The sequence below is a fragment of the Phalacrocorax aristotelis genome, chromosome 1 (assembly GCF_949628215.1).
Source record: "Phalacrocorax aristotelis chromosome 1, bGulAri2.1, whole genome shotgun sequence".
Taxonomy (NCBI): Eukaryota; Metazoa; Chordata; class Aves; order Suliformes; family Phalacrocoracidae; genus Phalacrocorax; species Phalacrocorax aristotelis.
Genome location: NC_134276.1, coordinates 21,550,967 through 21,577,331, shown reverse-complemented (window position 1 = coordinate 21,577,331; position 26,365 = coordinate 21,550,967). Strand labels below are relative to the sequence as shown.

The 26,365-nt window shown below is 36.3% G+C and overlaps 1 protein-coding gene across 16 annotated transcripts in view; it reads right to left on the bottom strand.

Moving 5' to 3' along the window:
* SGCG (sarcoglycan gamma) overlaps window positions 1–26,365 on the bottom strand; it is a 144,611-nt gene that overhangs the window by 74,077 nt on the left and 44,169 nt on the right. For 7 of the 16 annotated variants that reach the window (XM_075083613.1, XM_075083584.1, XM_075083718.1 and 4 more), the window contains one exon: window positions 2,523–2,717. In XM_075083613.1, coding sequence (XP_074939714.1) covers window positions 2,523–2,717 — 195 coding nt within the window. Of the gene's footprint in view, window positions 1–2,522; window positions 2,721–3,108; window positions 3,211–8,015; window positions 8,272–26,365 lie in introns of those variants that run through there. The other 9 variants (XM_075083604.1, XM_075083594.1, XM_075083656.1 and 6 more) reach the window with 3 other exon arrangements.

Here is a 26,365-nt window from a genome sequence, read left to right as displayed (position 1 = left end):
TTATGTCAGTCAAACACTAAAGCACCTTCTACAAAACTGTTCTCCTAATAAAACTACATACTACAGTCATGTTTAGTTTTCTTTGAGCAAAAACTCTCTTCAGGACGGTACTATAAAAATACCTCTTAAAAAGTTTATAATGTTTTTTCAAAATATGTTTATCAACCTTAGTATGAATACAGCTTGCTTTTTGTATTATTTTACAGAGAAACGGCATTTCCTTACACACAGGAAAGGACTGCGATGCTTCAGTTACACTTCCAGGCTTTGAACATGCGGTTAACATCTAGACTCTTTCTTAGACTTTTCTTAGAGGTTAGCAGCGCTTCTCTGGATGATGTTTCTGGTATCTTCAGAGTTACTTCTTGTCTTGACAGATATACTCTATTAAAACAATACCCAGCAAAAAAAGTTCTCTGTTCTTAGTGACCTCGCACATACTTGTACTGAGGACTGTGACACACATGCATACTTTGCAAAATGTTCTTATAGCTGATATTTCGCTGAAATACAGATATTTCCCTATAATTATCCCAAATGACTGAAGTGACTGAGGTCACTATTTAACTGGGTGTGTCAGGAACACAGATTCTTTAACGGAGAATTAGGAAAACCCTTATAACCATGGCATGCATAGTCCACCCTGTGAAAGAATGTAAGCCTGCGCTTCTTGAGCTGTTATTCCACTGCTCTTGTTGCCAAGGCAGAAGGACACAGCCCCTCAGCAGATCAAGGCATTTTGTGCCTTCCTGACAGATAACTAGTAGGAAATAGGATTTCCTAGCAGTGGAGTTTCTGATGCTCTTTTTTCTAACTCTGACTGATATTAGAGAAGAAATATCTAGTTTCATATAAAGAAACCAAACCAACAGAAAATATTTTTTAAAACTCCTTAAAAATATAAACCCGAGCCACACAGAAAACAATTTAGAGTTACTCATGTTCTCTGTGATTCATGATGTACAGTCACTAAGTGAACATCTTCCATGTGAACTGCATAACAGAAAAATTATATGTGATCTAAGATGTTCTGCATTGTAACCTGTATGACAGTAAGAGTGCTGAAAAGAATTTTTGTGGCAGAAGAAACTTGATGGGAATTCAAGCACCGGTATCTATATTAGTAAGCAGGACTTAAAAGTAACCTACTTTCTTTATCGTAAGAAAAAGTAGACTAGAGAAATGCTTCTATGAAGATAAAATGGCCTTCATTTAGTGACAGGGGCATAATAACGATAGGCAGTGGGAACTTTAATATATCACTTCCTTCAGTACAAGGGGCAGAGCTATAGGAATTTTTTTTTCCTTGTAACAAGTCATCTGCGTATCACAACTGCATGTTAGGAACAACTTAGCTTAGCTTTAATATTTGTTGATGCATTTTGTATAGGGGATGTTCCCCGCTGGACAAAAAGGATGTGGACAGGCTGGAAGGGGTCCAGAGAAGGGCCACCAAGATGATCCAAGGACTGGGAAGCCTGCCATATGAGGATAGGCTGGGAGAACTGGGTTTGTTCAGCCTTGAGAAAAGGAGGCTTAGAGGGGATCTCATCTCCATGTATCAGTACTTAAGGGGAAGCTACAAAGAAGATGGAGACTCCCTTTTACACGGAGTCACATGGAGAGGACAAGGGGGAATGGACACAAGTTGCTTTTGGGGAGATTCTGATTGGACATGAGAGGAAAATTTTTCACAGTGAGGACAGTCACCCATTGGAATAATCTCCCCAGGGAAGTGGTTGACTCGGCCACGTTGGACACCTTTAAGAGTCGTCTGGACAGGGCGCTGGGCCATCTTGTTTAGGCTCTGCTCTTCCCAGAAAGTTTGGACTAGATGATCCTGAGGTCCCTTCCAACCTGAGATTCTGTGATTGCATTCTGACTGAAGCTACATCTTGCAGACTTCTGAAAGTTACCTGTTAATCTACTGCATGCAAAATTACGTTATAAATATTAAAATATATGACAGTGGGAAGTTATTAAATTTATTCCTGAAAAGTATAGCTGCTTAGCCTCAAGCACAAAGTAGTAATAATTACCTCTGAGTTGTAATTAATTGGGCAAATAAATTGTTAAATTTTAGATGCTGATAAATAGAAGGAAGCTAAGAAAATCCAGCAATATTATAACACTAAGGAATTCTGTATGAGATGAAATTACAGCAATCACATTTACAAAATATAAACTAAACAGAGACCATGAGACAAGAGTAAAATAAATTCTCCTAGAATGGTTAGAATTCACCTCAATATAAGGTATCAACCACCTCAGTGTTTTAAAGATTAGTAGCAATACAGAAATTACAGATCAGGAAGTATGTGCAAAGATAGATATTTCTTATACACTTTCAACCAAAGTACAAATTACAGTTGAAAAGGAAGAAAAAAAACATCTATTACATACAGAGAAGCTGATGTACATACAAAAGAAGTGAAGCGGTGAGGCAGGGAAAATAAGTGAAGCTGTGAGGCAGGGAAGAGAAGAAAATATGAGAAGAATGGAAAATTAAAGAGGACACTTACTGGGGAAAACCACATCACTTTAAGAATCCAAATTGTCAAAGAAAAATTCACAACTAGGATGATAAGCAGGAGGAGAACAAACAGGTAGAGGCAACGCTTTCTCCAGCCATAAATTCCAATTTTGTAGACATATTCATTCTTCGGCCTCTCTAGGCTAGTGCCTGGTGTTGTTGTAGTGTATTGCTCACGTACCATCTGCTAGGTAAAGAAAAAAATGGACTGCTTAGTTGTTTGAGTTAAATGAAGGAAAATATGAAAATGCAATTGTAATAGCAAGTTACTAGAAACTAAAAACTCTTAACAAGTTTCACCTAGAAAGCATTTTCATCATGTCCCATTCAAATTCCACTTACATCTTACTTGTTGGTACCCATGATGTGATGTTTTAATATATGAACTGCATCCATAGCCATTTTCAGGAGGCTTAAATTTATTTTATCCTATATAGAATGGCAACACTTTCCTCCCATTTTTCATAGTATTATAATTCTTCCATCACAAAATATTTCATAGAATCATATTATAATCTGTGGCTCACAGAACAATATTATTTTACTGAAAAAATAGTTACAAGTGGTAACAGTACCTTGTAAGCACAGGTTTAAAAACACTTCTACATATTCTTTCCTCAATTCAGTAATAAAATGCATTCTTTGTGTTGCAAGACTTAACTGTGTATCACTGGAATGCCAAAATATGTTAAGCTTCAGAGTCTGTATATAAAGAAATGAAATGGCTCTTACTAACGTAAGGGAAATAATGATTTCTCTATTTATCAGATATTCGTATTTAAAGATATATTAGCAATAAAAACATGACTTGCTGCATTTAAACAACTTCCTCACTTTATATTATAGTTCTTAAAGAAGCATTCTTTGAATTTAAAAAAATCTTACCAGACTGCACATCCTTAAAACATGAGTATATTCACTAACTTTCACCTTCACAGCACAGAGATCACCGACAATTCCAGCCGTTCATTAAAGATTGCAATTTCAGCCAAAATAATAAAATCTCAACAGCTGAGAGAGTTATCTATAACAAAAGTGGGCCACATCTGTCTCATTTCCACCAATATAAAAAACCAAAACAAAACTCCAAACCCAACCATGGATGTCAAAAAGAAAATAGGTATTGTAAGTTCAAGCACTTCCCATGAGCCAGGTATATCCACAGGGATCTTACATCCAAAAACTGGTGAGCTTTCCTACAATATAATGTTCCCAAATGACAATCCCTTCAGAGAGGTTTCACACAAGGTTTCCTCTCAATTCAGAATTTACTCCTGGGAATGAGATCACCGTGCTCTGCCCACACAACTTTCAAAAAGTGATTAAATTACATCTTTGCCCAGCTGCTGAATTACTCTGAGTCGTTAAAGGAGCTCTTTTCAAGTCTCCTGCAGAGCCATCCTGTGTCTGTAACAAGCTCGTGGCTCTCAGTTCTAACCCTCATCTTTAGAAAGATGTAATCTTTTGTTCCTGTAGCCTCCTACTGAACTACAAGACAGAGAACGCAATACGAGTTTACAACTGAAGTTCATGCATTATCTCTTTGAACATATGCAGTATTCATCTTATTTCTGCACTTCAGTTCAAAAACCTTTTAATTTGTCGTTTATGTATATTAAAAATGAGTCTTGATCATCAGCAGTTCATGATGTAACTGTGCTACAGTCACTATGGGACAAGTGATATGATATGATATTCTAATTAATTTTTTGCTGCTATCAGTCTCAGTTGCTCATGATACTGTGTATATAAATCTTTTCATCTGCTGAAAATACAGAAAATAGTAATGATTTACTAGTGCAGAAATTATTTGTTAGTGGAGAATCATAGATTCTGAAATAACTTGTCTTAACATTACTGCAAAACATTAGATTTACAAGATGTTACTTAATATTCTCATGAACTACATTTGTTTAAAAACTCTCAGATTATGTTTTCCAGTTCTGTTTATCACTCAAGCACCTAGTACTGATTATAGGATACCATTTATATATATGAGTTGCTACTGGTTTTTTTAATGTTTTCCCACTGATCATTGCATAACAAATCATATCACCCATGCAGAAGTTGCCCTTTATCTTATGCCTACTTTACCATGCTCTGCCAAGTAAGACTAACTGGGACATTTATACATACAATGGGTTTCATAAAATGCTTAGAAAAACCTTTACCCTTACTTCAACACAGATTTCTCCTGAACAACGTCACTTACAGAATAGGATGTAGTAACTGTTATCTGGTGACATCAACAGATATACTTTGAGAAATAACCTGTGCAGTTCTTGCTCAGATATAGTACAACTATCTAATACCCTAACATAGGGTATCCTCCGAGTTTCTTACTGTTTTCTAAGTGTCAGTATAACAAGGAACAAGATAGATGACAGCTACAGAAATTTCTGTAGTTACAGAAGCCCCCTTCACAAGACAGACTGCTTTGGTTTTTTTTGAGGAAATAAATAAAATCCACTTCTAAGACCGCTTAAAAGGTTATTTCAATAGGGCTGTGGGAAAATGGACCATTCTTCAGAAACTTCAGTCTCATGAAGTTACCCGAGGCTTCAAAAACAAATCTCTAGCTGTGGCATCTAAGCTTTGCCTGTTCCTCATGTTGCTGTTTGCTACATCTTCAAGGTAAATTTTGCAGTAGAAACACCATTTGATAAAGAGTAAATTAATTCTCAGATCTTCACATTTTTATGTCAGCCTCATCACAGTGGTCTCTGAGGTTGGGATTCATCTCACGATGTTACATACCAACAATTTAGCTTTCGATATCTGAGCCAGTCAACCTGGACTCCCTTTACAGTCAATGGAGATAAACCTACCCCTGCTGGGAATTATTTATCTGGGAATTATTTTAGATGTCTATTTTAGATATTCGGTGAACTGCACCTTAGATGTGTTTAAATTCTCTCCTTAAAAGGAGAAATAAAGAGAGCCTGGGATGACTTTTTCATATGTACATGTCTACATGTTTTAGACATAAGCATTTCGTCAAATTAATTGTACCCAAATGATTTCCAGAGCATGCAATTTAACAAGAAGATAGGATTCTTTTGATTCCTGTTCTCCTCTGTTCCTTTTTTACCCTGTTGTAAAATGTTTATTGTGTGAGTTGAGGATTTTGTACATAATGTATTATGTACTGCTGTTTAATGAGGCGAGGTCAAAATCCATTATGCATTTCACAAAAAAGCCTGTGAGTTTTGTGATTGGTTTCAGCCCTTCAGAAATTCCACAGAGGACATCTCCCAGCACAGCATTGCTCCCTGCACAAATTATTTTCTCCTGGCAAAAAACAGCTCTGTTGTTCCTGAGCATTATTAATACTGCCAAAAATTGCTTTGGTCCTAGCAAATGAGTAATGCCAGCCTAGACAACTGACTGCTTTGAAAGGGATTAAATTTTTCTACTTAATATAATACTTCATGATTTTTAAGAGAATTAGTGGCCCAGTATGAAGTAATTACAGGGGAAATTCTTTAAGAATTGATACAGTTGGACTCTTTTTTCTGGAAGAATCAACTTTCCATATTACTGACTTATATGTTCTAGGTTTGGGCTGTTTTAGGAAGCTGGGCTGAAAGGAGAGCCTTAGATGGGCAGCTCTCATAGTTGGCTGGTGACATGTGCCAGGATTCAAGAGACTTTTAGAAGGAAAACAACAGATAAAAAATGTGATTTGTAAATGGAATAACCACGACACTGTAAGTTGGTTGTGTAGGAGCATCGTAAACAGACACCAGGAAGGAAGTGATTACTTATGCACCTGGGTGTACACAAGTTAGTTGGAGAAGCAAGAAGTTTGCACAGTGTACAATGACGCGGTAACCATTATCTTTATATTCTTTTACAAGGAGGCAGGACACAGTGATGAACTACAGAGAGTAAGAACAGTCCTGACAACCGAGACTGCAGATAAAATGGCAATTTAGTTTCAGAATGAAAATTCTGACGTCATCTAATGGGCCATGAAAACATGTATTTTTTGGATTCTGTCAGCAATACTGTAATAAAAAAAATCTTCTACTTAATTGAAATAGGAATTTCTTCGTGTTCCTACTCAAAGGCCCACACAATCAGAAGTCAAATAGGATTAAGGTCAACTACTCACATATTCCTTATGGATTTTGTGCCCATAATTCACAGGATCAAGCTATTCCAAAGTATTTTCAAGTTGTTTTACTGGGATCTATTTTTATCCATTTACTCCTTGCCTATTTGCTGATTTAAAACAGATACTGAATGCTAATTAGCTGCCAAAAGATTTGTCATAGATTTTAAGTAATAGATATAACTTGTGAATTACTTGTACACTGCAGATATATTGACCAAGTGAGGTTTTCTCATGTGTTCAGGCATAACTTGTATGTAATGCATGAAATTCATGCCTATAGGAATGCACATATGAGCTCCCGATGAGAGAGCTGTATGTTATTTACATTGTGTTACTAAAGCTTTTAAAAACATAAATACCTCTAAAAATATGTAGCCATGACAGAACATCTCCTGTTCACTCCATCTTTTTCCATGCAAGATTTGGAGACTAGCCTCTGTGATTTGCATGATTCAGAGGTCCAGGAGATTTTTATATTGATATCTAGATATTGAAAAACTGTCCACCAATTATGTTACTATTGGATTTAAGTTAGTTTGGGCATCAAGTTCAAAAAGCTATTCTGATAGCTCTGGAGTATTCAATCAAGGCAGCTGTGTTTTGAAGAAGAAATTTGCAAACTATTCAGAAAATCTGTTTGGGAAAGCAAGCTTGAGTAGAAACTTGTTAATCATATTTTCTATTTTCAGTAATTATTTATCTGTAGGAATTACTGAAGACTGAATACTATTTCAATTAAAATAAGCAATCTCAGTTCATTTCAATTGTACAAATAGGTTTTCACTTTCTATTCATAAATGGCAGTTATTTTTTTGACTGTAAATAAAACTCTCTTTAAGCACAGTTCAGAACTGCATTACTGAAGTACTTTGTCACGTTGTCATAAAGCAACTAATAATAATAAACTATTAGAAAGCATAATTTAAATATAAAACTACTTGGTTAATACTAATAACCAACTATAATTCCATTAATAATTACATAATTATTAGCATTTTATGTTTTTTGACTGTTTCCAACTGTGTTAGGATTTTCAGCAAAGAGACAAAAGGCTTAGCACTTGAGAACCTTTACAAATCAGAGTTAAGAAGAACCGGTAAGGTTTCATGAAGAAATTTGTACCATTCATGCTCATACAATACAGGGTCTTTTGAAGGGGAACTTCAGTCATCAGTGCTTCTACTCTTCTCTCTTTACATGCAGTATATTCATTCACATGCAAGAAAATTCACAGTATGTGTGGGGACGAAAGAGGTGATAGTGCCAAACTAAAACAGTTCAGTAGAAGGACCATTCTAATCATTTAAACTAAAATCTTGTGCCATTATAAACAAATTGTAAACTGAAATAAAAACCTGTCACCTCAGACAAGTGAAGATCTGCATACAGTATCTTCGTGGAACATTAGGTGCATTAATGTTGGTTTTATAGAATGTATTGGGCTATATGTGTATTACTAAATAGCATGAACATCAGAAGTAAACTAAGACTTCATTCTTTGGTGGCATTCAGGCATGCACACTTTCATCTTTGTGGAGGACAGAAGCAGTCAGCTGATTAACCAACAGGAAATAGGTGCAGCTGGAGTATTTTCCTGACAGAAGAAGAACAGTTGAGGCAAACCTGTTGTTCACAGAAAAAAAAAAAAAAAAAAGAAAAGAAGGGAAACTGTTGGAATCCATATGGAAGAGCTTTCAAGACAAATCAGAAAGGCAGGGAAAACACAGACTCTCATGACTAGATGAAAATTTTCTAATTCCTTTCAACCTGCCTCGTTCCAACATATTGTATTAAATCTTGCCCAACCTTGCTTTGCTGAGATTTGTGTATTATATACTCTATTACAGTTTGAATTGTAAACTAGTGTCATCAGCTAAGAAGAGCTGGATCCCTGCAGCGTAATTTGTGGAAACAGCAAAGAAATTCATATGGCCTAGTTAACTGTTTGCATACCCCGCAGTGCAAATTCACATAATAACTATGACACGGTCACAATTAACAGCTTTGCACATTTTAGGTACCACCGCAATAGCTGAAAGGTTGTCATTGACAGCATAGGATGAAGTGCAATATTAAAAATTATTCTTTGTCTAATATCTGTGTACTTTTGAATCTCATTTACAGCAAAAATTATTTTAAAACTTTGTTTTCAATCTTTCAACTTGATTTATTTTTCCTCCCTTAACAAACTCCCAAAACATTAATTGGATCAGAAAAAAGTCATTTCCATGATACTTCCTTCAGAATCAAAAGGCCAAACAAAAATACTAAACAGTCTTTTTGTAAATTATTTTTAATTTTTGCATGCCTTACTAACATTTTAAGAAGTAGCTAGCTTCTGGTCTGAGAAATCCCACATCTTTCACGTAAAATGCCTTGAAATGCTTTAATTAAAAAAAACAAACCTGAAATTCAGTCACCATTACAGCTAAGTTGCCTTGAACGACCTTAAGTACTGTAATGTGGGGGGAAAAAAAAGTCACCATTATTTACTTTCTTGAGATTTCCAACATGGATGTTACTCTGTTTTGGTAGACAATAAAAATTTTTTCAAGAACACAAAGAACTTAGAGTAACTGATGAGGAAGTGATTGGATGATGATGTGGGTGAGCTACCCACCTCTAGATGAGTGTTTCTTCAACAAGGCTACTGCTAGACCTCATGGAGCTCTCATTACTATTACAGATTTATAACTAAGTCTTTCAGAAGACAAAAGAGTGGTCTGTACAGCCATTGTTTCCACCTAACAATGAAAGACTGAGAATAATGGTGCCAAGGTCATTTAAGTATTTACACAAAGAACTGCATGTCCACCAGGAGAATGGAAGATACATAATGTATTGCAGTCAATATCAGAACAGGAATTATTGCAGGCTCTTCTGGCTTGTGAGGTTTCTCTCTCTCCCCCTCTTCCCTGGGCTTAAAAATACTCTACATGTGAAGCAGAAGCCTGAGCAGATTCATTCCACTAGACTCTTTTTTTTCTTTAAGAGTGTATTTAACAAAATATTTATTATTAAGCTAGGTATGAACTAAATAACTCAAATTATGAGTCACTTAAATTCTTAAGGCTTTCAACTAATACAAACAGGCAAAGTAGGCGACTGCTTAGTCTGCATTTTTGCACTCTACAAGTATGACAGAAGTCTGGAGTTCGTTACGGAACGATGGTACACCTGTGCTACTGCATTTGATTGCTCATGAGGTGATGAGAGGTAGTCTGGCTGATCATGTAACAGTTTTCCCAAAACAGAAACATAGAATCACAAAACATGAAAGTCAGAAGGGACCTCTGAAGATCATCTAGCCCTATTCCCTGCTCAAAGTAGGGTTAACTTTGACATCAGAACTGGTTACTTGTTGGAAAAAAAGATGCAACCATACTTTATCAGGAATTTATTTCCTTCAATAGCCTTACTGTCTCTGAATAGTCCTCCTAAACTCTGATTGTCTAGAGTCTCTGTGGCAGCCTTACATGCAATTTGAAAAAATATTTTTTTTTTTTAAGTTCTTAAATACTGCTTGGACTCCTCTACTGTGTTGTTACATTTAGCCTATTGGCATTTTGATCCTTTTTACCCCATTTGATACAACAAGCATGTTTTTATGAAAACTGCTTCTAACAACTTCTCTTTTTCCTGCTTTTTAGCTATACTGGTTTAGCCATGTCTTTTAAATATATATTTATCCTGAGCATATGATATTTTGAAATAGTCACATGCAAAAATTTTTTTCCTTTCACAGGTTGCCTCCTTTTTACATTATGCCCTTTTTTAAGTTAAGAGCATTGACTAAGATTCTTCAGCTCTCGTTACTCCATCAAAGATATTTACTCTTACATCAACCCAATACGCTCCTTGACAACAACATGAAAGAGACTTTGTGCACTGCTCAGAATTAAGTCAGGAAATGACTCTGCTTCCTGAGAAACTGCTCCCAAAACCAGTCATATATGGGATGTAAAAATGTGGTCTGAATGTTGGACCTAGTTATTACGTTATACTACAAAGGTAAAAGAAAAAATACAGTTTCTTCTCATAGTGCTTCTGATCCACTACAGCAAGTCACATCACTGTAATCACCCTGGTCAGGTCATTGGCAATATAGTCTTTAATATTATCTATCATATTTATACTGTTAATAATATTACTATTATTCTGTTTAGATTGCACATGTCAGTCCATGAGCATGTTGATATAACTGCTGAGTTGTTGATACAACTGCTTTATCAATATCTTTACAGTAAACTCCTGTTAACACATGACACCACTTGTATGTCCTATTCTGTCTTTCCCATATGTTTTTAACTCAGTGTTACCCACTGGCTGTTTTCCTTCTGTTATGTTTTCAACGTGACTATTCAGGTTCATTTAGTTTCTTAGTTTCCTTAAAGCTAAGTATTTTAATTTTCCTATCTTATTTTGAGGCTACAGAAACAGGTTTAACTTTCCTTTATTTCCCAGTCTTCTGCCTCCAATGTAAGTGAGACTTTGTTCATCATATTCTGTTGCCAGGTTCTTTTCATCCTGTAGCTGGGGACGTGTGTTTTTTCTGACTTCCCTCTTCATATCATTCCAAATGTGCTCCTCTGCACTATTTAGCTTTCTCTCAATCTTAAGTTTAAAAAGATCTAATCTTTTCAAAGTGTCACACGCCTGGTTCCATTTCTGTTAAAATGAATGTCACTCCTCTTATTGCTTCCCTCTAGTTCAAAACCATTCCAAGCTCCTAACGATTTTGAGCTTCTTTCCTTACTCATGTTCTTTCCATATGGCCTTGCATGTGGTAGTAAAAATATTTCAAAGATTGCTACCACAGAGGTCCTGGTCTTCAGTTAGCCATATCTCAGCCTAAGCTTTGCCTTCAGAACCTCTCTGCTGGTTTTCTAGACTTTCAACAGCTTTAGTGTTTCCCTCAATTTCAAGGTTGCAGACTTGCCCACTCTCCTGGGTCTTGTTGACCGAATCAGCGATTTTCCACAAAATGCTGCTGCCTTCCTTTCCCTATCAGCCAAATAGATAAAGTTTCCTCAATACCGATATTAGGTATCAATCATCACTAATGTTAGTCAACTTAAATCCAAGTTACTTGCTGAACAGCAGGTGCAACTACTTCTGACACAGCTTCCACTGCCTTGCATACAGTGCTGGAATTACTGGTGCTATAACTGCATTCAGAGTCAAGAAATTCTAGATATTTGACTCCTGCAGATCTGAAATCCAGCTGCAGTAGCCAGATTTGGTAAGAAAGGAAGGAAAAAAGATAAATTAGCCAGCTATGTATGGAGCAGAGTTTAATATGCGGTTCTGTTGCAGTCATAGAGGGATATTTTATTCCTGTTCACTTGACTATGATTCTGTGCTTAATGAGTAGAGTTCTGCTTCCAGCTTAAAAATATACTACATTTCCTGGACGTGCAGAAAATTTCATTCTACTTATATGCTACTAACATACAGACGAGAAAATTGTGATTTCCAGTTTAGATACCAACTTCAATTTTCTTCAACATGACCTTTACCCTCCTAAAGTTTTCCTTCCTTCCCCCTGCCCAACTTTGAGACTGTACTAGTGAAGTTTGTTCTCTGTCCCAAGATGCTGGTTACTTCAATTACCGTACTTGATTATATTCTTGCCAAAGTTGCCTTTCTGTGGGGATGCAGCTCATTTCTTTGAATGCTGACCCTAGTAACTACCTGTCTAGAAAATTAAGAGGTTAGAAAAATGAATGAATCAGCCAAGATAACACATGAAGTTCTTCCCTGACATCATCTTTCTTCCTCCCCTCCTAATACAGGACTATTTTAACTTAAGGTTAAACTTAAGGTCCACAAATTGAGCCCTGAAAGTTAAACACAACAATTCACACACATTTATTATATCAGCTGATAAGAATTGTACAGTTCTGCTCCTTAGCAGTGCCTTCCAAACATCAGAATGAATCATAGGGGGATGATTATCCATTCCTTTTTCTCATGTATGAGCAGAAATAAGAATGAGGGGAAATAAGAATGAAATATGAATGTGGAAAATACTACTGCTTAAAAATCTTTCTTGGCAGTGCTAATAATCCTGTTTTCTGTAATTAAAACCTCAAGTGTATTCCTGAACCATAAGTAACACATCATAGACTCTTAAAAAGATCCCATAATAAAAAATACCCTTCTTAAACAATGTATTTTGACATGGAAGTTACAAAATAAAAACAATGAAAGAAAACTAAGTGGACTGGAAAAATAAGTGAGTAACACCATAGTTAAATCCAACCCTAATCTTAAGAGGAACTGCTTAACTGTCTGTGTTTATATGGACAAGTCATTAAATTATCAGCTTGACCTCTGCAGCATCTGTCTTGAGGTAGGTGGAAGAAAAGAACAATTTTAGGCAAGGAATGCCTAAAAGGCAGAATTGCCCTTCTTCCTCTCTTTAAAATTTAATAAAATTCCTGTCTTTATGGAAAACAAGAACAGCGTGCATTTAGTCTACTAAATACTAAAGTATTTCTTCCAAATCCAACGCTCTGGGCTGACCAGGCCCAGTTCCAGTCAGGAGGGCGCCCCCCCCCCCCCCACCATCTCTATCTGCTTCTTTCTCTCCTTGTTTGGCTTTTATTCCCTCTGCTTTAAAATCAGTTCTTCCTCCATCTCCCTTGCAGACACCAACAGAGGTGCTGAAAAATATCTCACTGACAGCAGAGTTTCTTATAGGAGATGGGATCTCATCTGTCATTTCCAGACCCAAACCTATTGCAGGGAAAATTGTGCTTCATCTCTATATTCCTGACAGTAATATAACATGTCATTCTGTGGTGATGGCACATTGATCTGGTCTGGATAGAAGTTTCAATAAATTGAAGTATGAGCGGAAGCTTATAAGACTGGATGAAACATTTCTCTCAGGGATGCCAAACTAACTGTGATTTTTAGGGTTTAAAAATCAGTTACGTTTGGACAGATTTTTACACAGTCATAAAATGCATACTTTGTCTGGTACATACCATCCTCGATTTGCTGACCCAGGCCATTTTTTGCACTAAGAATTTTCCTACCTTGTATCTAGAACAGTAACTAAGCAGGATCAAGGCATGTAGGCATGTGCTGTGAACATCCGTGCTGTTTCACTGACAGCATGCATCCTCAAATAGCTTGGCTTATACGACCTGGCACTCTGCCAGACACGGCCATGGCTGCATTATGGTCTGGAGACAGCACAGAGGAGGGGTCCCAAAAGGGCACTCTGTTTTGCTGGGGATGAGAATTAGTTATACAGATGCAAGCTGTGTCATGCCATTTGCTGAGGATTAGCCTTTGCTAGCACATATGTGGCTTACTCAGAAAAGCCGAAACACCACAATAGACAAAAAAGGTTTAGCTCTGTTCAAGTGAACATTATCCCATTATCATTTGAAATAGATAAAGTTTTATCAACTTGTGACAGTCCAGAAGTAGTGAACTGTTTTGCATCATGTGGTAGCTCCATCGGGTTATATAATATAGCTACAGCTTATGTTTTTACTTAAATTTGCACATAAGCACAAAAGATGTCATTCTGACAAAAATTCTGGAGTATGCTCTGATATTTACAGGTTCATTTTTCTTTCTTCCCTGCTACAGCCTATTCAATAACTGCTCCAAATTGTAAATTATTAGAAAGTTCTACCAAAGATAAAACATACTTGTGCTCTTTAAAAATATATTTCTGGTTTTTATCAGAAATTGGAAGCCTGGCAAACAATTTGACATTTCAGACATTTCATGAAGTTCAAATTCTTACTCTTGATACCATTTTTTTATACCACAACCTGTTGTACCTGCAAAAGCTATACCTTCAGACATTGGAAGAATGTGCCAGACAAAAAATAACGACATACGAATCTGCCATTCATTTCCGGACTGCTCTACAGAACTATTCTTGTCTTCTCAAGTACCCATTAAAATCTCTACTGTCCCCCAGAGCAAATCTCTTTCACTTGGATTTACAATATCATTGGCAAGTCTAGAAAGCTACAGCACTTGTGAGATAACTACAAAAAATATGGTTTTTTAAGACATTCTTTTGTTCTTTAAGTAAAACTGGTTCATATTGCGTTACAATTAACTAGGAAGATGTCCACAATACCTTCAGAAGTTTAAATTTACTGGCGATTATCCTCCTTTTCAAGGGTTGTACATTCTTCCCCAATTGCTTGGAAACATCTGATGGTTTCCGTTTGCCTACTTTATGTTTTAATTATTCATAAGAGACTCTTCCTTTAAAATTCCTTTATAACAATTTATAAACAGAACAAAAGGTCACACTTTGGCTTAAACTGACATTATGGCTCTTTTATTTGTTCAAAATATCAAGATCGGGATAATCTGCCTAGAGGTATTCTACCCACTCTGACAATGATGAAATTCTGTCTGCATATAAAAATCAATGGGAATTGCATAATATTTGAAGATTTATTTGTGTTTCTCATCACTATTCTACTCCATACTCTAGCTCTTGGAAGTATGGACAATGGCAATATATTGTTGAAGCAAAGCTAGAATCATGCAGTTAGCAATACCTAAATATATCAGAAGCTCTTGGGGCAGAAAATTAAGATGCAGGCATGTTTGATGCTATCTTGCTTCTTTTACCAGAAAGGCACACAAAGAACTTTCTTCCTTCTGAACATGAGTGAATACCAGCTGGTTCTGGTGACAGAATAATTAATAATTTTATTGATTTGTTCCAAATTATCTTCTGCTGATATTTTCATTTGGGACATTTCTTCAGAGTCATCCTCCAGAAGGAAGGGGCACATAATGAAATTTGCCAGACCTCCTCAATAGGGAACACTGAAGTTAACTCCTTTAGGATTTTCTTTTTGATATCTCTGTTCAGGCACATAAAATATAAATCTTCAGTGTATATCAAGTACCCAAATGTATATTACTAATATACACAAATAAATACAAGTAAATAGAAAAAAAAAAACCCACAAAGGAACTGAACGCATACTGTGGACAGACCTCAAAATGCTCCCGTAAATTATCAGGTTAGCTACTTGCAGCATCAATCACCAAAAATATTATCCCCAGTATCTAATAATTTTTAACATCAATGATAACTGATTATTAGAAAGTATCTAACCCTGCACATCTGCTGAAGAAACTATTCAGCCTAGCTTCACTGACCATTTTGTTAAAATGCATGGAGAAAAAGAAAATCACTGTCAAGACAGTGATTCAGGTATCGCAAGGTACATATAAGTCATTTAGGAAGTACTGCAAAGCAGAGTTTCTGTCTCTATAGTCCCCTGATCAACCAATATTAATTTAACACCTACCAAAGCTGACTTGTGGTATCCCAGAGTGATCCAACACAGGAATTCTCTTAGATGCTACGAACAGCCACAAGACATGAAGGACTGGCCCTCAATAGCTCTGATCATGAAGCAGTTAAGACATAGTGTTCAAACAGACAGTACATCTTTTACGATCACAACGATAAAGTTCTGAAACAAACTCAGAATTTTTGTTGGAAGGTAAGTGTTTCATCTTGGAGGAGTGCTGGGAAACAGCAAACTAAGGAAGCCCAGTTGATGCTTACCACTTATATCAGTGGCAAAGATGAAACTGAAATTAGTGACAGTGTACAAAGGGAACAAAAAGAGAATAGAGGGCCTGGGTATGTTTGCTATTGCTTTCAATAGTGCCTAAAATTCCTTTAAAAACAGCAAAGAAACAGTGAAAGCTTAATTAATGATTTGTACCTATAGTACAGAAGAAGTAGTGAGGCTTAGTTGTACAGAGACTTGTACCTTTTGCTCTTCTAGTATCCACATCAATGGAGTAACCTTGTTACTTTTGCTCTCTCTGAGTCCTTTATAAAAACTTCCTGGGCAAAACATAATACATCCCAGTACTAGGTAGCTTGAATGGTGTATTCTGACCCAGTAGATACTATTCACGTGCCAACAGAATGTACCAGGACAGCATTTTCCTTTAATGAGGCCATTACCTCACATGAAATTTTCACTAAACTTGAAAAAACTTCATTACCCTGAAAACCTCTGTGCCTTCATTTTATCATACTTAAATTCAGATGCAAAGTCAAAAAAGATGGGGGTGGGGGGTAGCAACTTTGAGGTGAATAAAAAGTAGAATTCTATCAGCTTAGTAGCTTAGTTTATTAAAAAAAAAACAATTAAAAAAATGAAATAACGAGAGACAGAAACAATTGACAGGGTAATATTTTACAAAGCTTTTACAAACAGGTTTTATTGTAAAGCACATACTTTTCCTGCAAGAACAGAACATATGATAATAAAACAAAATCAAATATTCAGAAAATATTAGGAAACCTAATGACTGATGTGACTAAAATAAATTTTGAGAAATATTTTTGCAGCTTTGCTTCATCTGCTTTGTGTTACTATATCCTATTCCATCTGTAGGTCCTGCTTGATAACAACACATTGACCTATACAAATAATCAAAGAACATTTTAATGTGTGTTATCTTCTCTATGGAGTTAAAACTATATAAGGGACTATGCTGGAGCAGACTGAAGTGCATTTGGCTCAATAGGCTCTCTCTGATGGTGACTAAAAGAGGACACTGATGAATGAATGGAAGCCTTCTTACAGATCTCATTCATATTGTTCTCTCTGACCCCAGCCATTTCTTTTCCAGGTTGTGTTGTCCTCGTTGTATGCATGCAGTGCTATTCTTTTGGTTGTACTTATTACCTCCTTTTTAACTTACTCATTTCAGAGATGGAGGAGGAACAAGAACAGCACAGAGGATTCAAAAGACAGGTAGATTATGGAGTTGTACAATGTACTCTCTTTCAATCTCTACCGTTTCCCCATGAATTCCAAATGTTTCGTTTTCTGACAACTAGTGGACACTGAACTGGTGTTTTCAGTTAATCATCCATCATAACCTCAGGATCTCACTATGAAGTTTTAATAGTTCAGATACCATCACTTTGCATTTCAATGCCTTTTTTCCCCCCAAGTGCAAAACTTCACAGCTACCTGTTTCAAAGGAGCTAACCTGTTTCTAATATGCACCATTGCACCAAGTATTTCTGATAGTAAACAACCCTGTCTTCTCTAAACACAGTAAAGTCATAATAATTTGAACTGAAATAGTATTTCTTCATAAAAATACAAAAACAATGTCACAATTTTAAGAAATAGGAAATCTGGATGAATAGTTCACAGAATAATCTTGATACACTCCTTTTGCACTATGAGCTATATAGTTTTTCATTTCTTTCAAGAGTATTTAGCATACTGCTTATTTGGAAAGAACATCTAAGAACTCCCCTGAAGTCATCACATTCAAACTTTTATTATATCAGGTCAGCAGTAATACTCCTAACCTGCGTGATTAAATAGAATTCTGGCTACTTTAGAGTGGTTTGCGTGTCTCTGGGTATCACAGACATTAAGAGAAGAAGCTATTTGAGTAGTTGACAAAACGGATACATCCCATGCTGTTTGTATTGCTATTTACATTGCCACTCTCAATTACGTTTTTCCCCCTGTATTTCTTGGGTGCTCTAAATTACTATCAATTCCTCCTTTAACATTAATGTACAGTATCTCAAGAAAATAAAACCAAAATTTTACTTTAACACATAGTAAAGTTAAACTTTGCAGACAGGATGGTAGTTTGTTGCTTTGAGTTGTAGTGAAGGTTAGGTTTCTGTGTACAAAATTTCATTTCTTAAGGACCAATAAATGCAAATAAGAACTGTTTTTGTGGCCTTCAATCTTCCTTCACTGGAGACACCACCAGGAATCTTAAAACACTGGTAGGCATAAACTTTTTAAAAGCATTTTTGTCATTTGCCATGCTTTTTCTTGTTATTTATATACTTAGGGGAAGCGTGACAGATATGCCACAATTGCAAAGCTAACTCAGGGAGGAATGAAATAATCTTCACTGGGCTTTGTGCTGGTTTTGGCTGGGCTATATAGTAGCTATTATGGGGCTGTGTTTTGGATTTGTGCTGAAAACAGTGTTGATAACACAGGGATGCCTTCCTTATTGCTGAGCAGGGCTTACACAAAGTCAGTGCCTTTTCTGCTGCTCACCCCACCCCGTCTGTGAGGAGGCTGGGGGTGCACAACGAGCTGGGAGGGGACACAGCCAGGACAGCTGACCCCAACTGACCAAAGGGATATTCCATACCATATGACATCATGCTCAGCATATAAAGCTGGGGGAAGAAGAAGGAAGGGGGAACGCTCAGAGTGATGACATTTGTCTTCCCAAGTAATTGCTATGTGTGATGGAGCCCTGCTTTCCTGGAGATGGGTGAACACCTGCCTGCCCATGGGAAGGAGTGAATGAATTCCTTGTTTTGCTTTGCTTGTGTGGGCGGTTTTTGCTTTACCTATTAAATTGTCTTCATCTCAGCCCATGAGTTTTCTCACTTATACTTTGTTGACTCTCTCCACCATCCCACCAGGGGAGAGTGAGAGAGCGGCTGCGTGGTGCTCAGTTGCTGGCTAGCATTAAACCACAATAAGGTTGTTGGACATACTGAAAGGCTTGAAGTTTTTTATAAATGGAAGGAAATGAAAGCAGTCCCTCTGATGGAGGCAAATCATGAAAGAACCTCTGCTATCATGATCTCGTGTGGATGTCTACCAGACAAAAAATAATTCTAGATACTTTTAACAAATACTTTTTAAGAAAGCAATACATAAAAAACACTTTTTTTAAAAAAAGTTATCTTTTTATGTTCTCTGTGTGTGATAGCAGATCCTTTCTATCACACAACAATGACTACCAGCAAGGCCAAAATGTATCTTGTAGAAATACTGTTCCTAAAGCAAGTCCTGCTTGGACAGAGCTTTTGGCAAAAGTCCCTTAACATTATCCTCAATGTTGTTCTCAGGGAAAGTATTTTATGACCTCAGTGCCGGGAAGAAGTACTCTCTGTGAGAGCATAAAGAAACAGCTCCATTTAAGTGCATAAAGACATATGCATTGGCATAACCTTTTCTATTTTCCTGTTTTGCTGCTGCTTTTATGAAAGTGCTACTTCCGGGTAGCACGCGGTTATCTCTTCAGAGGCATACTTTCATTTCATACAGTAGTCCAGCACAATTACAAAACAGATCACTCCTTTCTGTGGTGCTTTCCTACATTGACTGAGGACCTTGAAAAGCTGTTTATTTAGCCTTGCTGAATGATTTCACATAGTAAATGGAGTTATGCTGCTATTGTGTGAAGCTTTTTTTGAATAGTGAAGTGAAAACACACCAAAGAAACAAGGAATGGAACTAGATGCAGACACTAGAGACGAAAATTAATCCTCAAGTCTGCCCTCCCTAATTCAAGTGATTAATCACAGATAGGTTTTAAAAAATATTAAAGAATAATTTCACCTTGCATCTAGAAAGTGACAATTATACCTATTTTGAAAAGTCACATGAAACTAAACTAAAACTTCAAAATTCACTTTCCTTTTCAGTAGCAAGTGAAGCAAAATGCTTTCCTATGTATCTCGTGTCTTATTATATATATTAAACTTCTGTCCTTTTCTGATGAATTTTAAATGTCAATGAACAAAAACTGATGTGCTTCTGTTGCACTGCAGTCCTGGTCATAACAGCTTTATTACTCAGGGGTAAAACAGATTAATTTAAATGTATATTAGACACATAAGGAAATCATCAAAAGACATGTACTACAGAAGCCTTTTTTGGTGATGTTGACTTCAATGGTTTAGGCAGCAACTGACTCTAAGTTTCCTCAGCAACCGTGACAAAGCAATGATGCAATGCAATAAACACAGAAGATGAAGAACATGGCAAAATGTATAAATACTGGTTTTGATCAGTATGCCACTTCTTGGATTAAAACCAATAGAAAAGACAGAGCTGATCTTTCAAGTAGCTGTAAAAACAAATGAAGCATAAACAAACCCCAGAAGTACGTTAAGTTTGTATGCATGCCAAAATAAATTAAGAATAAAATCTCTCATTCAATGTAACATACATACGCCTCTTATCTCAAAGTAGAATTTTTCACAGAAAGTATTTAATCCAAAATGGAAATAAGCAGTTATTATTAAAATCCTTAACTTTCAAATAAAGCTGATTTACTAATGTAAATAAAGTACTGTAACCTGAAAAGTAAGCCTTACTTTTGGCATATTTCTTCATTTTAAAGATCCTAATTTGGGTAACTGGAAAACAATTCCTATTTGGATAAAATAACAAGCACATTACCTTCTCCAGGAAGTATATCTGTAGTTTCTAAAGTTATTCTTTGGGCATACACAGGAAAAGGCATTCACAGAGTACAAAATATAACTTGCCTTTTTTAACTCAAATCAGGCATTGTTTGCTCATCAAATATAGGCAATTGTGCCTGACATGTCAGTCAGTTTTTGTAGTCTGAGATCTTACCAGAGAACTAACCCAGAACATAAAAAAAGAGAACATTGTTACAGGGAAGTCTAGTAACAATATTAGTATGCTATTTGCTGCCTATGCATCCACTGCAGTATTATTTGCAGTTTTGACCATAAATAATGAGCAACAGACTAGCTCCAGAGCTTCGACATTTTTAACCATAGTTTGTGAAAACAGAATTAAAGGTGTTAAGACCAATTACGCAGTTCCGTAAACTGTTCCTTGTAGATCAAAAAAACCCTGCAGCTCACACTGAAGTACTGGTTCTGATAGGCAGTTAAGAAAAATTCTTTGTGGCTTTTGTGCATGCTCAGATTGCTTACTGCTTGCTCTGTAGGCTGGATTAGACCCCTGTTTCAAGAGAACAACTTACTTCACTGTGTAGGGATCACTAATCCTGAAACCTGCTTTACAGTCTAGCAAAGCCTTCACTTGGAAAAGCAAGTTCCACAACAGCATAAATAAGAGGTCCCACATAGGTTTAAAACATCCTCATGTGATGTTTGGCAGATAAGCTCCATTGTGAGTCAGAGGCAGGCAGCAAAGCATTTATATCTTCATTGAAGTCCTCTGATAATTGTCCCTACAATAAATGAACATTTCACTAATCCCAGAATAGTGATGACTTCTCATGTAAGCATTTCTCCAGAAAGAGAAAGAGCCACAAATTAGGCTTTCCTAAACTCAAATTCTGGAAAATTATGAAAGTTTCTAATGGCAAAATAAAGATAAATTATGTTAGTTCTTATTTTCTGCAGGTTCACCTAGTCCAGGTTTGCAGGTGGTTCTCTACCATCTGGGCAACTAAACTCTGCCTAGGATAGATTTTGATTCCTTAACTGGCAGTTGAAGAACAACCTTATACACATTTCTGGAAGGTAATAATGCTTCAGAAAGGCTTTAGTTTAATACAAGGACAACTGAGATATTTTTATGAGCCTCTACTGTACAAAAGTAAAGAGTGTCTTCATGGCTTTAAAATCTATTACTCTGATCTAAAAGAAAAAGCTGGATAAAATTCAGGTGAAATTTAAAATCTTCTACTACATGTTGAAATCTATTTCAGGATGGGAAAATTGCCTTGTAAATGTTTGCATTTCTTTTTAGCTATGAATTAACAAAATATGAAATAAGACACGTAAAAAGAAAAGGTCTCCACAGTATAATTTAAGTACAGTAAATTAAATACTGAGAGTAGACACTAGGGGATAAGAGAAGGAGGTTAAGTGGTGGGTGCACTCAAGAAACAAACATGGGAGACATAAGTGGAGATCGTAAAATACAGGGAGAAAGTGCCCAGGGAATGCTGAAGAAATTCACAAAGAGAAGGGAAGGGTAGAAAAAGATGGAATCTTCTGATAAAGTGAAGGAATAATTTGCTTTCTGCTGCCTTTGTTTTCATTCTTTTACATTCTAGCCATTTATATGCTTTACTTACTAAACAATCCTAAATCAAAGCTTATTTCTAGAATTTTTTGAATGCTAGTTTTGAATTTTTTCCTGAGTTAAAGTTATATGCTACTAGGTACCTGAGACTTTCTGATACAGGAAGACAGTCATTTTAATGTTCTTAATTTAAATAGCATTTTAGATGTTTTCAATATGGCTAAGGGGGTACAGCTTTGTCTCCATAAACATTATTATAATCAGTTAAAACAAATCACCAAGTGTGAATCACAATACTATCAGTTCAATAGATGTTTAACTAAAAGCAAAATTAATAAAATACGAGGCTAAATGTAAAAAAGTGCTTTCACAGATCATGAAAGTTGTTATTAAAAGAATTTCAATGAAATATACAATTCAAAAAGAATGTGGGGTACTCAGATAAACACAAACAGTGGTTTTATCAAATATAGCTCATAAACAGTTTTTTCTCTGTTATGACAATACATTAATAGTCTTAGACAACTTCATGAATATAAGAACTGCATTTCTGTTTGAAAGCATTATCTTCACACATACACTGAACATAATTATTAAATGACTCATGAAATCATTCAGAATGAAATATCCTATTTCATAATGCAGTTCTGTGTTTAAGCAAGATAACAGTTTTCAGAAGCCTTCTTCAGTATTTTTGTTAAATGGAAAATACCTACCACAACATAACACAACTAGAAGTAGAATGTTACAAGGAAGAAAAGTTTTGTGGCTAAAAGAAATATATTTTCTTATACCAAACAGTAGGATGAAGAAGTAGACAAGTTTTTTGGCATATAGGCCCTTCATCAGGTCTATTTGAGCATTTCAGACTAGAAAAATAGCCTGAAAAGTAGCATGGGCAGCACAGGACTACCCTCTCCTATCCTGGTCTTGCTGCCCATCTTACAGAAAGTTTGGCTCCACCTACATAAAACTTTATACTACATCCATCCATACTACAAAAAACTTGGCTCTGGGTGGCCTCTGGGTAAACTTTCACCTATTTAGCCCTCAAAAATGACCACCTTTTTGTAGAACCAGAATACATGCTAGAAGCCTTGGGGTGTAATATGAAGGTACAAAGGTTATCCGCATACTATTGCAGGAATATGGAGTAAGCCAAAGCCGATGCAGCCTCGTCTGCCTCATCCATGCTGACTTTTGGGAGTGTTCCCCATGCTCTCTCTCTCATTTGGCACTCAGGCCAAACCTCAATCAACCTCTTCCTCCTCCACATACTGCAATCTATCTTATAATTTTCTTATTCCTACTATGAAAATTTTTACTCAGGCAAACAATAACTACAACCTTTTCTGCCAGCCTGCCAAATGTCCTCCTGTGACTTTTCAGCTCACAGGTAATGCTGATATTAAAATAATCCTCACTGTTACTTTTTTTGGCTTTAAAATTGGAATTAATCCAATTCAAATCCAATATTACAGGAAATTCTTGCTGATTTATAGGAATTTTATGTGGGCCCAACAGGGACTTGAGAATACTGCTAGCCACCAATCTCCCATAATATTTGATAAACTGCAAGGCCCTCCTCATACTGAAAGTAGACATGAAATCTGAAACATTGCCGATTGCATCAGCTAGTAAGACAACCAGGGGGGTAATCAAGACCAGCAGTTAAATAATAATAATAAAGGGAATACTCAGGAAAATCTTTCTGAACAAATTCTGAGAATCCCAGAAAAGAAAAGAATAGGCTGCAATGGACCTCTGCAGATCATCTATTCCAGTTCAGTGCTGGACTGGAATGGACCTTTGGATGCAAGTTGACATCTACAGCCTTGCTAATGCAGCCCAGTCTGCAGCCTCATTCCTGAGCATTTACTTTTTAAGAACCACTTCCATTTTATTGTGCTTTCAGCAGTCTGGAGTCACTATAACATGGTTTTTATTTACCTATTACCTCACTTCAATCTCCTTCTCCTCAAAACTGAGGAAACTGGGTGCAGTGGAACTTTGCAGAGGCGTCTCTTTCCATCAGCAGCCACCACTAACAGGGGCTGTACACTTCTCATAGCCAGGTCTAACAGCTTTGAAATTCAAAGTAAGACCTCCATGAAACTTTAACTTGAAACAGATGCTGATGTATACCACACAGACAGCCTTTTCTGAAAGCCAATATCCAGAACTGATAAGCCAATGATGCAAAAAGCCTGTATAAAATTTAGTCTCTGCCACTCACACTACTGGAAAAAAACCTAAGGCCAAGAAAAGGTTCTAAGGCTTCTTTTGTTCATCAGACAACTGACCACACAGCAAATAAACAAGGGGGAAATTTTAACAAGCATTACTACAAGATGGTTTCACCTCTACATCCCATTCTTGAAAATACATATATATGTGATTCTTACAGACAACCTTCAGGACACACACGAATAAACGTATTATATGTCCTAGTGAAAACCATGTGTTTTATGGCTAATGCAGCAATATCCACCACTTAGCACATACCATACTTCATTTTAAAAAACAATGATGTACTTTAGGTTTATATTCCTCTTCATATTCTTACACAGAAGAAATAGTTCATCCACCACAGAAACACAACCAACCACAGTATGAAATGCAGCAGCTTTTTAATAGCTTTTGGCAGACATACAGGAAGGTTTAATGAGAAGACTGCCCCAGGTAGCCAAAGTTACAGATTAATTAAATAGTGAGAATATTGTTACCCAAGCTGAAAATTTGACCAGGATATTGAATTAGCCTGTTAGCTCAAACTGCTATGGTGCTTTTAGCCTGGTTTAATAAATAAAAAAACCCAACCACACTCTATGTCACTCTCTAAATCATGTGTCTCCCATTCATTTCCCTCCCTCCTACAATAGCTTTTTAGCTTCTTGGCCAATTTTAACCAAATTCAACAGAGAAGTAGAGGTCTCAGAAATATTATATTTCTACAGACTTTCTTAAAATGAGACAGGAGAGGAGAAGAAACCCCATTTATGTCTCCACTGAGAGACTGCAATGGGCAAGAAGACTTTATTAGATATCAGAAAACCTGTATGAGAGAAAGACCTTGTAGATGTCTGTTATGGAAAATCTTCAGTCAATGCTTGTAAAACATCTAAGACAATCAACCTTGAGAAGTAAGTCCACTAGAAATCCAGCTTACTTAATTCCAAGTCATGAAAATAATTAAAATGATAAGAGGTCAGGACCTGGGATTTGTATCTCATGTAAAAGGCATTACTTTTCACATGAAGGGGTAAATCTCACAACACTATTCAAGCAAGAGGTTCTCACCCAGACAACTTTTCTGTGCCTTTTGACAAAGGCTTAGGTTTGTATGATACAATATATAAATTTTTTCCTTTAAACTGTTCTTCCAAAACTCTTTCCCTTACTTTAAAACATACATTTTTGCATGAGTTTTCTCAACACTAAGTATAGTCACAAATATCTATATAACTACAAACCTATTAGAGTAAGGATGAATACTGTATCTTCATATTGCTACTAAAGCCTTATGATTCTGAATAAAAAATAAAATATAACCTGCTTTTAATCACTGAGTTTTCAATCATGAAAAAAATTGCATGTCATTAGCAAAAGGGTAAAGGTTTAGAAAAGAGATTTTAAATCATTCCATCTAATGCTGGACTTAATTAAGATCCTTTCATTTTTAATTCAACTCCATGCACTGGTTCTTACCCTTTGGTGGTATTCTAGGACTATTTGTTCTTCATTACGTAATGGAAAGGAGGTCTGTATCTAATATGTGAATATCACATCTGTTTACAAGATAAACAGACATTCACCTCAGCCGAAGTGGCATCAGTTGTGGCTATACATCACAAACAAAACTTCCAAAATCTTAACTGACTGCAAACTTTCAGAAGTCGATGGCACAAAGTTACT